A 13,832-nucleotide genomic window follows, 5' to 3' on the forward strand; every position below is an offset into this window, starting at 1 on the left:
ACTAACTGTAAGCCCCAATTCAAATCGTAGACTTGCTTCTAAATGTGCCGATGTCTAACCTCTGCACACACAAGGTCAGGAATAGGGAGCCACAAGACAAAGCATTAATCAATAAACACACAGGACACTGTCACCACAAGCCGCCAATTGGTCCCTCTGAGGGAACATACACTATATTGCCAAAAGTATTTGCTCACCTGCCTTGACTCACATATGAGCTTAAGTGACATCCCGTTCCTAATCCATAGGGTTCAATATGACGTCGGTCCACCCTTTGCAGCTAGAACAGCTTCAACTCTTCTGGGAAGGCTGTCCACAAGGTTTAGGAGTGTGTTTATGGGAATTTTTGACCATTCTTCCAGAAGCGCATTTGTGAGGTCGCACACTGATGTTGGACGAGAAGGCCTGGCTCTCAGTCTCCGCTCTAATTCATCCCAAAGGTGTTCTATCGGGTTGAGGTCAGGACTCTGTGCAGGCCAGTCAAGTTCATCCACACCAGACTCTGTCATCCATGTCTTTATGGACCTTGCTTTGTGCACTGGTGCACAGTCATGTTGGAAGAGGAAGGGGCCAGCTCCAAACTGTTCCCACAAAGTTGGGAGCATGGAATTGTCCAAAATGTCTTGGGATGCTGAAGCATTCAGAGTTCCTTTCACTGGAACTAAGGGGCCAAGCCCAGCTCCTGAAAAACAACCCCACACCATAATCCCCCCTCCACCAAACTTTACACTTGGCACAATGCAGTCAGACAAGTACCGTTCTCCTGGCAACCGCCAAACCCAGACCCGTCCATCAGATTGCCAGATGGAGAAGCGCGATTCGTCACTCCAGAGAACGCATCTCCACTGCTCTAGAGTCCAGTGGCGGCGTGCTTTACACCACCGCATCCGACGCTTTGCATTGCACTTGGTGATGTATGGCTTGGATGCAGCTGCTCGACCATGGAAACCCATTCCATGAAGCTCTCTGCGCACTGTTCTTGAGCTAATCTGAAGGCCATATGAAGTTTGGAGGTCTGTAGTGATTGACTCTGCAGAAAGTTGGCGACCTCTTCGCACTATGCGCTTCAGCATCCGCTGACCCCGCTCCGTCAGTTTACGTGGCCTACCACTTCGTGGCTGAGTTGCTGTCGTTCCCAAACACTTCCATTTTCTTATAATACAGCTGACAGTTGACTGTGGAATATTTAGGAGCGAGGAAATTTCACGACTGGATTTGTTGCACAGGTGGCATCCTATCACAGTTCCACGCTGGAATTCACTGAGCTCCTGAGAGCGACCCATTCTTTCACAAATGTTTGTAAAAACAGTCTGCATGCCTAGGTGCTTGAATTTATACACCTGTGGCCATGGAAGTGATTGGAACACCTGATTCCAATAATTTGGATGGGTGAGCAAATACTTTTGGCAATATAGTGTATCTTGACTCTGTCCTGATTTTTCCGGGGAGAAGCTCCTCAGACAGATCAGCTCAGAATGTACTTCTGTTTTGTATCCCAAGCTGCACAACATGCTGTCTGTATCTATAACAGATTTAAAGCTTTTAATAGCTCTGTGTGTTTAAGCAATTCTTCACACAACATATGGTTCCCGAACATTTATTAAATAAACACTACAACAAAGGTGATGTTTAACCAGTGCGTACATTTCCACATTTTTTTTACTGCCTTATTAAGAGGAATGCAGCCAAGGTTTAAATCACCCTTTTTATGAACATGTTTTCTGCTTTAATTCTGAAAAAAAAAAATATTGTTTTATCCATCTGAAAGGGACAGAAATAAACTGCGAGTAAAATACTGATGCCTTATAACATCAAAATATCTAGTAAACAGAGATGTGTAGGAGGAGATTCTTTGATTCAGTAGTACCTAAAAAGTAAATCAAAATATATATTCAGATGATACACATTTTTAAGATTAACTACCAGATTACATTTAGTTAAACTCACATTTCAGTAAAAAAAAAAAAAAATGATCTGATATAAAATACATCAGCGCTCCAAGCTGCATATTCCTCCTGGATTGGTGATGAAACGTCTTCAGATAAACTGAGCCAAAGTCTGGCTGTCTTAGATTAAAGCCTGTTTTGTGAATGCTATGACCCTGGAGGTTGATAATTTAGATTGGCTTTGTAATGTCTTTAAATCGGTAAATTATGTTGAAAAAGTGCCATTCCTTTACTAGAGAAGAAGAATATGTTTTTTTGGGTCTTTCAAGTTGTTCTTGGGAAATTGCTAAAGGTGTATTAGAATATACCTTAATATAACCCAAAATCTAGATTTCTATGCCTCATGTTGACAATGCTTTTCAGTCATAAACTGCTTCTGCTTATATCAGGGGCCCCATCTACTGAGATTACAAATAAGAAGCGCTAAGTTGCACAGAACACATTATTCAACTTGTTCTGTGAATGTTTTGTTTGTTTAAACATTTTAGGATTTCTAAATTCTAGAAAATAAGTACAATTTAAAACAAAATAAAACCCAACATTTTACTTAAAGGGTACCACATGAACCAAAGAAAACAAAAAAAAAAAACAAAGTGGCATCAATTCACACAGACAAAAAAAAGCCACCAACAATACAACGTTTGGATGAATTTCTATCTGCACATAAGTAAATGAGCAGATGATATGACTCAAGCTTCTGCGACAGATTGGGTAACACTAAGCAAAAAGATGAATCGATTGTGAGTCTTGTCTGACATTAATTACAGCTTTTAATAGCAACACTTCATGTTATTCTGTTAGTAAATGTTAACACTAAATAAACTCCCCAAGCTATCACCTATGTAGTGCCCATTTAACCATGCTGCATGGTGGAACAGCGTAACTTCTCTGATGAGCTGATAGATGTGATGATAGAAAAGTGAAGGGCAATAATCATAGTAAAAAGGAAAGCTTTTGTGAGCCACATTTTAACATCCATCCGAGAGCCAAGTGGGTTAAATAATGTGTAAGAAAACATTTTTTTCTGTTTATTCAGTCAACATTTAATCCAATTGACAAAATAAATTGTTAAAATATGATAATGTGCGTTTTTTTTTTTAGCATATTGTAAAAAATATTTATCTCTTATTATGAAAAAATCCTGAAGATACAAGAGAAAGCTAGTCAGTTGATCAGTTAACTTTAGATTCATTTATGAATCACAAATTTGCATTCCTAGCTCTGTGGTGATATTTAAACTCTCTAATAAGTAATCTTTCTTATGTGTCATCGGTTTTGTCTTTTGAGACTCTACAGTATACGTTTTGCAGACTCTCTAACTACTGGAAAACATACCTTTGAGGCGTAGTTGTGTCCATCTGATCCACACACTGGTCCAGTCGAGGAGATGGGACATGGCTGACAGTTCCCAAGAGGAGATCGGAGAGCGGGTTGTTTTAGTCTGTGGACAGGCGACACGCAAACACTTAACCCTCACTTCCTCAAGCTGAGAAAACCACTGCCATATAAACTCAGAGTAGAGACACAGAGGCTTTAGGCTGAGCATGAGATCGTGATGCAAACAGTCCCCTCCATGTCTAAATGTATTAGCCTCTCATTACACAACAGGAAACTTTCATTGGTTCCACAGTAGCCAGCAGCCAAACCACATCCCACTCAAGCAGCAGTGTAGACCATCTGTGTTGACCTCATGTCAGTGTGCTGGAGGAGCATTTCTGACTCCTTCTGTGTTTGGGGATTTAGTCAGCCGTCTTTCTAAACATGCTCACCTGTGCTCCAGTTTCTTGCGGTTGACGCACACAGCTCTCTGGTAGCCCTGAGCGATGCACACCTTGTGTCGGCTGCACTTAACCTTTTGACAAGGGTCCTTGGTGGTGTCTACATCTGGGAAAAAAAGCAAACAAAAGACCCAAGGAAATTAGAAGTAAACACCAATGCTTCCCTATCTCCAGTTTTCTTCAATCTAATGGATTCCTCTGCTTATCTTTTTACATTATATAAATAAACGGTATAAATTATTGCATCAAACCAGAACTTTTGTTCTTCTCTATCTATAAACTCTTATACAGATACAGCCTATATTTTACGGAAGGAAAATAAACCAGGATGTCCCCACGAATGGTTACAACACTTCTCACAGAATTATTTGAGCTTTAAATATATTAGAAATAAAGCCTGTTTTATTCAAATCCATTACAGCCATTCCTTTGAAGAGCCTTTGCTATTCGTTGAGGTGTATTGTTAAGACGTTTGTTGAAGTCAGTATTCAATAGGTACATCACTTTTGCTCTTTTATAACTGTTTTTAATATACTTTAGGATCACCTGATCATCTAGGGATAAAGTTTAAAAACTATTTGCTCTTTTTAGTACTACCCATGTGCATTTTTTAGCTGAAGTAATCAGAGCGATGCAAAGATACGCACATCTTCATCAATGAAGACAGACCATGTGACATGGGCGTAGGTTTGCATAGGGACCATAGGGACATGTCCCTACCAAAATTTTGAACCGACCTAATTGTCCCGACCAATAATTGGATGTGAGCAACATGTTTATAATTTACAGCAGTAGTTGTTGCAGCAGTGGCTTCTTTTCCTCTCGCAGCTCCTCTGCCTGGTCTCTCCTGTCCCTTTCATGTAGCAGCGCATGGAACTGTGCTGCGCTGTTTAACTCAACTCTCATTGGTTGTTCTGCCTTAAGTTCCGCCTTCTCTCTCTCTGATTGGCTGTTTTCTAGTCCGCGTGTGCTTGGAGCACAACATTGAAAATTTATTCACACTAGAATGCAGCGGTTACTACAATTAATATTAGGCTACAAAACTAGTCCCAATAAAAAAAATGAATATCATGTACATTAAAAAACAAAAACCTTTTTTTTCTTTTCTAAAACGAAATATTCTGAGTCAGCCAGGAGTTCTGAAGAGTGTTGGAAAAATGGGCAAATAAAGGCTGTAAGCCATCAACTTTTTACCGATATTAAGTTGATATTACTGTTTTAATTTTTTTTGTTTTTATTTTTACAATTTTGATATAATAACTGATCTAAGTGGGTTGCTCTGTGGGGAAAGGCACATTTTACATTTATATTACTGTATGTTTTAAAGTCTCTATACTCCAGTTAATGATGAATCACTTACTAAATTAGTTGACGATTATTGGAATAATCAATTAATATGTTGGGCGACAGTGGCGTTGGATGTAGGAGTTTGCCCTGTAATCGAAGGGTTGATGGTTCAAGCCCCGACTCTGACCTTCATTGTCGTTGTGTCCTTGGGCAAGACACTTCACCTGCATTGTCTACTGATGGTGGTCAGAGGGCCCGGTGGCGCCAGTGTACGGCAGCCTCGCTTCTGTCAGTGAGCCCCAGGGCAGCTGTGGCTACAATGTAGCTTGCCACCATCAGTGTGTGAGTGTGTGTGTGAATGGGTGAATGAATGTAGTGTAAAGCGCTTTGGTCAGGTCTCCTAACTTGAATAAAGGCGCTATATAAGTACATGCCATTTACCATTTACCATAATATGATTCAGTTTTTTCAGCCCCAGATGAAATACATGAAATTGGCTACACAGAGTAACTACAGCCCAGATGTTCAACTTTTATAGGTAAGTTAATATTTTAATGAATGTATTATTTTGCTTGATACAGAGAGAGAATAGTAGGTACAAATATTAGAGTGGGGTTTAACTCTGCACAATTCTGTATCTTCAAAAGAAAATACTGTATTTACCTTCTCTCTTAGTCGTTCAAATGAAACCGTTTTCAAAGTGGAAAACAGTCCTAATTCCACATTCATCAGAGCCGGTGATACTTCAAACATTGATAAACAGCATCTAATGAGTGTAGAGCTTATAACATTTTTATTAATGGAGCAAAATGTTGCTTTTCTCTTTTAACAATGAATTCCTCTTATCAGTATGGATGCTCACATCGAGCATAAAAAAGGGCATGCATATTGCATAGCACCAATGACACCAGACTAATAGTGTCCCTACCAAAGTTCAAATCAGACCTACCCCCTTGCCATGTGAATACGGTAGTTTATTATGAAACTGTTGCTGCAACATTTATGCAATGCTTGAGGAAATTTAGAAGTAATAGCAAAGGATGGCAATGCTGGAGCATTATTCATCAAAGGCAGTGTACCTTTTTTTGTAATCAGAGGTAAGATGCACAGTACTGTGACGGTGGTATAGTTCACAATACTTCTTACATTCATAGAAGAGCTCTTAACAGAGCTGCTTAAGTGCTTCCTAAAATGCAACCGAATAACAGAGCTCTTTATAAAAATAGTCGGTTAAATGTTTGGTTTTCATACAGAAGAATTCTACCCTCACCTGTGATCTGATGACATACTATAGTATAATCTTTATGCCTGACCACTCTTACATTAAGCCGTTTACAAGAAAACAAGGCCTGATTGGATCCTTTCTTTTAGCTCTCCATCGACAGGAGTAAGAAACAAAATGGTGCACATGGACAACAGCAACATGATATTGTATATGCAAAATCCTAGGACAGATCCCAGGAATGTCAACAAGAAACTTGGTAAAAAGTGTAGAGTAACAGGGGAAGTAATCTGGACTTTAAAAAATTATAAAATCATCATTCTGTTCCTTATTCTTTGCCCTCATGGATAATCTCGCTTCATGGGTTTAGGGTGATCCTGAGAAAGATGAGGGATGCTGAAGGACCCTGTTAATAATGAGCTGAAGTGGGTAATCAAGAACACAACTAGAAATACACCGTGTACCGGCCTGTCTTACGTTTAACATTTAAAGTTTGATTCGAGAAGGACTTGAAAGTGAAAGTGCTGCGGCGATATGAGACAAGACTTAGGCCCTTTGAGCTCAACGAGACAGGCTGTATTTGGAGAAACCTAACCCACATCATCATCATCATCATCTCCAATGTGAATGTTTTTTGATCAGTTAACTTATTGATAATGAACATCTGTTCCACATTATTTTATTTATCTATCAACATTAAACACTAGACCTAAGCTGACTCTGGAAGAAAAAAGCTTCTTGGATCTTAGAGTGAATCTTGATTGGTTGCTCAGTGTGACCTCATCAATCACAACTAGCGACTAAAGCTGCCCAGTGTGTCAGCCTTTCACTACATGCTCATCTGTCATAGTTATCTACTCTGTGCAGGCTTCCTGGGGCCTGACCTGGACGTAGCCCCACCATTATTTTTAACTTTGCTGGACAAAAAAAAAATCAGCTCATCTGTTTGACAGAACTGCCTCTAAATCGTGCTGGAATTCATCTCCTTCCTCAGTCACTGCTGATTTACAACTGTATTATCATTAAGCAGGCAGGCTTATCATCTCTCTTGTCCCTTCCACTGAATATATTAATGCGGCAGATTCCTCTGGATTATTGTAGATGTCTGACAGATATCTGATTTTAGAAACAAATCCAAAACTATACAAAGAGCTGTCAGGACTGAGATCATTGCATAACTGAAAGGCACACTGCTATGCCGCAGGAACTGTGAAACTCCCAGGCATTGACACTGAATTATAGACTCCTTATCCATTTGGATAATGGTTATGTATGTAAGCTTATTTTGGTTTCTACCTTTTTTGTAATTTATTTGTTTTGTTTTGTTTTCTTGTTCTTTAATACCAAACAGAGTACATGAAAGTCATAATATAGCACCAGGAGTCGGTGAAAAACTGATAGGGTCCCACTTTTGCAAAAAAAAAATTATTGCATGAAATTTAAACCAAACTGAAAATAAAATTATAAAAGATGCTAAGCAATAATGAAAAAAAAATAATCCTGCCTTCTAGGAAGGAAGCATAGCTGATGAAATTTTGTCCCCTGTGAGCATCTAGAATACTGGCACAGCCTCGTGTTGTGAGTGCAGAAGCATAAGGTGGCTGCCTGAGCCTCATGTTAACTTAACAGGCTTCCACGGATTAAAGCAGTGCCTGCAATGATGACGTTTCCATAGCAACAGACTTTCAATGGTCTGAGAATCATTTCTTGGTAGACTGAGATTTGCAGTTCAATCTGCTGCTTCTGTGAATCCTCTTTCTGGATGTGTTTGAATCCCTGATGTTGAATCTTCCTTTGACCTTTTAACATTCCTATATGCCTCTTCAGACTTCCTTACCCTCTCCTTTTGAATATGTCTGGTGTGTGTTTAGTATTTTCACTATGTTTTCACTATTTTTCTGTCAAATTCCTGAAAGCAACCTTTTTTCTGAAAGACTTCTTAGGTATTAAACTAATGCCTGCAATGGAAATCTCTACTAATTAGTCCTGCCAATGCTTCTGTCTAATCCAATCCAGATTTGCATGAGGTTTATCCCAGCAGATCAAGGATAACAGGAGCAGAGCTCAGGCCACATCATCATCACCAGCTTTCCTACATTAGGAAACAGAATTTACTGAACTTTAGCTCTAAATGAGGGTTTAGGGTTTTCCTGCTAAAAGGTAGACCATAAAGCAAAGTCTTGGAAGTCAGAGGTGTACAGAGTTAAGTGGAATGATGAGAGTACCGTCCCCTGTGGTGCTCCTGTACTGCTGACTACCAGGTCAGACAGTTAATTCTTCAGTCTCACTAACCTGGGTCTTCTAAGGTTTCAGAAAAAGTTAATTAGGCTGAATAATTATAAATTCACTAGAGACATCAAAGAACGTGATTCTTAAAGTGCTGTCTGATTTGTCTAAATGACAGTAGTTTTGTTCAAGGAGGTGTATGACAGCTTCAACTCCAGTTATATGCTGAGAAAATAAACTACAGAGAGTTGTGATAGCTGACTTGTGGTTTTTCTCAGGTGGAACAACAGATCTAGGGGCTTCATGATTTTAGATTCTGGACAACATAGCAACAGTCATTGGGGATTGTGGGTTGAGTTTCGTTTGGTGCCGGAACAAGGCAGGAGTTTTTCCACATCACTGGAACTGTCTCCTGGGTCAGGCTTAGGTTCAAGAGGTGTTGTAGAATCCCAGAGCTATCCCAGGAGGGAGCAGCACCATCTTCAGGAGTTTTAAGAAAAACAATGCATAGAAGCAGGAGGGTCCATGGCAGACGTTCAAGATAAATAATTTAAGATTTAAGAGAGAAGCTTTGTGTCAAAGAAGGGTTGCACTAGAACTATTGGAGAATGTGTTCAGTTCATTGGCTCTGTCCAGCTTTCAATTTGTCTGATCGTTCTGCTCGAAGCCCTGGCCAACATCTCCGATTTTGTTCTGCTTGACTTTGCTTTCCAGCTTCTTCCTGTATGTCTTCTCTTCTTTTGACCGTAAACTGCTTCTGTATTGTCTTCAATAATTCTCCGTCTCACTTCCTGAGGGCTTTTTATTTCTTATTAAATTCAGATCTAGGCTATAGACTGTGATGCCCTGTGTTACCATATCAAGAGGACATCAATGCAAAATCTGTGAATATTTAAACTTCTGTGTAGATAACATCATCCCATAAATCTTTGACCATTGTGGATCTGAGATAGGAATTTTGGGCTTTCATGAGCTGTATGCCGAAATAATCTGTATTAAAACAATAAAAGACTTGAAATATTTCAGTTAGTGTGCAATGAATCTAAAATTTATGAATGTTCAAGTTTTATCCTTACATTATGGAAAATAATGAACTTTATCAAAATATGTTAATATTTTGAGAAGGACCTGTATATTTGCCTATAAGTGACTTTGAAAGGACTAAAAATCATAACATAGTACCTTAAAATTTAACGTTTTCAGCTTATATTGGAGGAAAATTCAGACTGTGAATATTAGAGGAAAAGTCAGACTGTGAATTAAATATCTAATACTGTGCAACTAATACCTAGGAAGCTCCTCACAGGTTAGGATATGACTCTCAGTGGCTTCTGATTAGTGATATCCTGTCAGATTAATTGGATAGCCTGTCTTGGAAGGTACCAGTTGTACTATTTAACTTCCATTTCCATATGATGGCTTGAACAGCCATCATATGGAATCATCTGTTAAAGCTAACTAATTTTCTCTAAACAAACTCTGGTCTTTGCAAAACAGCTGTATTTAAACTGAGATGAACTTAAACCCGGAGCTGCTAATCAGGTGACTTCTGAAGCCATGTGATTGCACATCATTTTTGCAGGGGCATCTGTGCAATTGGGTCTGAACAGAGATGCACATTGTCCTTTTATTTTTGATTTAGATTATAAAAGAAAAATCTCAAGGATTGGGAAATGTTTAAGGCACACTGTGGCAACAGTTTCATACAAGCACCAATAAGAAGCAGCTAAAAAACTGACCTAAAAAACCTAGAACAAAATTTCACTGGATTTTTTTAAAGTATGAGGGATGAAGGTGCTTTCACACAATGGTTCTATTTACAAAAATGTAAGCAGATTATATCTTTTAAAAAAAAGGCTGCCTGTAAATTGATTTAGGGCAAATTTGTGATGTGAAGAGGCCGAAAGGGATTATTTTCCCATCAAAAACAAATGAGCTTATTTTGCTTCATCAAATGTTAGGAGAAATGAGTCGAAATGCAGGACTTTTGAGGCACTACCTTCAGTGTCTGTGCTCAACTCCCAATAATCCATCCAATACCTAAGGAGCTTTTAAACTCTAAAACCTTGCAGAGTGTAGAATAAGCATGTTTTCTTATCTTCTAACTGTCTACCATTGATCTAAAGCCAATGATTTGCCACAAAGTGTCTTTTCACCATTCACCAGGCCTCTCAGATATCCATGTCTATAGATCCAATGTAAACTGGAAGGCATGAAAGGATCAGGCAAGTGGACAAGCCTGAGACTCTTACTGTGGGTGTGTGTACATGCTTGTTTGCACTTATAAGCCTAAATTACAAACTCCCCTTCTGCAGTGTTTGTTGTTTTAAGAGCGAAGTGATTCAATCAGCAGTTAGATTGATGAATCAACTGCTGAAATCTAACCCAAATTACCCTGACATCTCCCTCGCTTAGCCCGCTGCTGACTTAAGAGCAGTCAGCTGCTGCAGTCTCTGAATACAAATTCAATCATCAGCCTGTTGTCGGTCAATGAATTTCTAACTCTAAACCTAAGGAGTGTTGACAGTTCTGAAGCTATGCCTTCCTGTGCACTGATGTCTGGCTAAGAAATTATGCCCACAGGCTCAGATATCCAGAGTAAAGACATCAGACTGATTCAGGGGTGTCTCTAAGGGACAAATCTCTTTTTGCTTCTTCGCTTCATTAGGCCACTCATAAAGGAAGGCAGATCAATGGCTGGAGGTGGAAGAGTAGAAGAGTGTCATCAAAGGGATAGGAAGTAAGCTAAATGCTTAAAAATGTACAAATCAAATGAGAACTCCTCCTTTGTGAAACACAACCTTAATCCCAAAGTCGCTAATTAATAAATTCTGATTGATAATAATTTGGTTTGATGTCAAACAGGAGAACAGCTGTTGAATAAAATAATTTGGGGCAAAATGTACATTTGCCATAGAAAAAACATTAAATTGTAAAAGCCTTTTTGTTTTTTTACTGGTTATGTGTCTGCATGTAAATTTCCTGGAGTGTACTGACATCTTGCAAAAACTAAACTCTTGCAATATTTCTATCCACATTAAGACTGTTAAACAAAGATGATGTTAATATTAGAGCAGGAAACCTAAACTAAGATTCTTTACCTTGCATTGACTTTTTGTGCTATTTAGTTTTTTCTTTTTTGAGGCCATTCCAGTTTTTTAAAGGATTATACATTTTCTAGAGAATAACAATTTCTTTTTAGAAATGATGCCTTAATTAGATCATACTAAAATCGCTAACCTATACAAAAATTGACATTTATTCCTGAGCAGAAAATGAACAATCAAAAACCACTGAAAACATTATACTAAACATTAGAGATTTGAGTTATGCTTTGCAAGTTCTTGAATTTTCTCCATTTCTACTGCTCAGTGTCAGATGTAAAAAAGCTCGATGTGAAGACTTATTCTGCCAAGCAGAAATTATTAGCTAATTAGTTTATTGTTTGATGTGTACAAGCTTATAAAAAGATGAGCGCTGCAAAGAGGTGTTTGACAAAAGACATCCATCTTGATTATGTGTGGATGTCCAATGATTTCAGTACACCCAACTCTGTAAGATCTTTGGAACCCCTAGGAAGCAGGAAGAAAATGTCATACATTTTCCTGAGTTGTCTTGCCACTGCAATAAATATTGTCTCGCTGCGATTGTTGAATATTGATTTGGTTGTGAAAAAAGCAATGTGTGAGTGGACATCTTTTGTTCTTCAATTTTTTTCAGCTTCACGGTTAAAAAAAACGACTGATGTTACTGTCAATCATTTACCCATCTATTGGCCAAATAATCATGATGAAAACTCCCAATATTTTACTGAAATTATGTTATAATTTGTTGGACAAGAGATGTATGTTAACTCTGCAGGAGCTGCTGAGATGCTGAAAAGGGCCAAGGGAAGAGCAACAAGCATATAATTCATTGTATGCTTGTTAAACCTGTTAGAAATTTCCATTTGAAATCCTGATCTAAGTCTGATAAAAATTTGAAAAAAGTTCATATACACAGATGCATTTGTATGAAGCAGAGATTATTTGCAAACTGGAATATATATATATGCATATTTGCAGGTGGAAAAACAATTTGCTTTCTTTCATTTTAAAATTTTTGCATGTAAAATAAAATACAATCATATTATACAGAACAGCATATAGATCAGTAAAAATAGGAGTAAAAGAAGGTACACCAAAAGATAAAAACATAGATCAAACAAGAATAAAGCATAAAGAATCAAGGCTCAATGTGAAAATTAAGAAAATCTTAAACTACATTAATTTTATATGGAATAATGAAGCTTTTGCTGAAGCATGCCATCCCTACTTTCACTTTCAGGATCTTTGTGTTCAGTCTAGTACATGTCTGATTGTATTTTATAACTTTTCCATCAGGCTAAATGACCTCAGCTTAACTTTAGAATCAAACTGAGAAAATAGTAAATTTACAGGTGAATCACTACTAAAACTGTCAACTTTTTTTCTTAAACCCAGTATTCTTTGTCCAAATTGTCTCAGACCTGGCAGGACAAAGTTAGATGTCCTCCACTGAACAATAAATCACAGTACATTAGCTGCTACTCCCACTCCTTATCCTACTGCCTCTCTGTCAGGCTTTTTATGAGAAACTATAATTAGTCTTTCATTAAGCTCTTTGATATTGTGCTAAAGTACTCTGCCCCTTAGCTGACTTCACTTAAGCTTCAAATCTGCCGACAAAGACAACAATGGCTGACAACTCGGCTCCGAGTCATGACTTTGTCTTGCAGAGACTCAATTACGGCCACAGTTGTTGCAGTAGCCAAGGAAGTTTAGGCTCTATGCATGGCTCTGGTTTTAGCTACAGCAGAAAAAAAAAAGAAAGTGGAAGTGAACAAGAGAAGGTGTTGTTAGGCTGAAGTTAAGGCAACCATTGAGGGAAAATTACTTCTACATATAAAGCAGAGCACTAATATCTTTTAGAGGGGTTCCCTTTATGAACACTAACATGCAGTCACTAATGAGCTCTCAAGTTAAACCAACGGTCTTTGTCTCACATGTTAATTTCATTAATGCATCGTTTTAAATCATTGATGCCAAACTCAAGTCGAGGGCCGGTATCCTGCAACTTTTGATATCTTCCTGGTCACACACCTGAGTCAAATGACTTAATTACCTGTTTAGCTAATGCCAAGTTCTCCTTAGTTCTGCAATGACCTGATGATTTGACTCAGGTGTGTTAAAGCAAAGAGACGCAGCTAATAGGTGCAGCAAACTGGCCCTTAAGGACTGGAATAATATTAATCAAGAATAGCTTATTAGTAGGCTCACTGCTAATGTTAAATGTTAATGTCCATGAAATTTCTGTCACAGTTTAGGAGAAATAAGCTTATACAATGTAAATGTT

At 38.3% G+C, this 13,832-nt stretch overlaps 1 protein-coding gene across 3 annotated transcripts in view; it reads right to left on the reverse strand.

Moving 5' to 3' along the window:
• spock2 (SPARC (osteonectin), cwcv and kazal like domains proteoglycan 2) overlaps positions 1-13,832 on the reverse strand; it is a 42,755-nt gene that overhangs the window by 5,172 nt on the left and 23,751 nt on the right. For all 3 annotated transcript variants that reach the window (XM_038293082.1, XM_038293080.1, XM_038293079.1), the window contains 2 exons: positions 3,716-3,830; positions 3,282-3,387 (listed from right to left, as the gene is read on the reverse strand). In XM_038293082.1, coding sequence (XP_038149010.1) covers positions 3,282-3,387; positions 3,716-3,830 — 221 coding nt within the window. The remainder of the gene's footprint in view (positions 1-3,281; positions 3,388-3,715; positions 3,831-13,832) is intronic.

This window comes from Cyprinodon tularosa, unplaced genomic scaffold, assembly GCF_016077235.1.
Source record: "Cyprinodon tularosa strain WSP-4 unplaced genomic scaffold, ASM1607723v1 ctg32, whole genome shotgun sequence".
In the NCBI taxonomy this organism is placed as follows: Eukaryota; Metazoa; Chordata; class Actinopteri; order Cyprinodontiformes; family Cyprinodontidae; genus Cyprinodon; species Cyprinodon tularosa.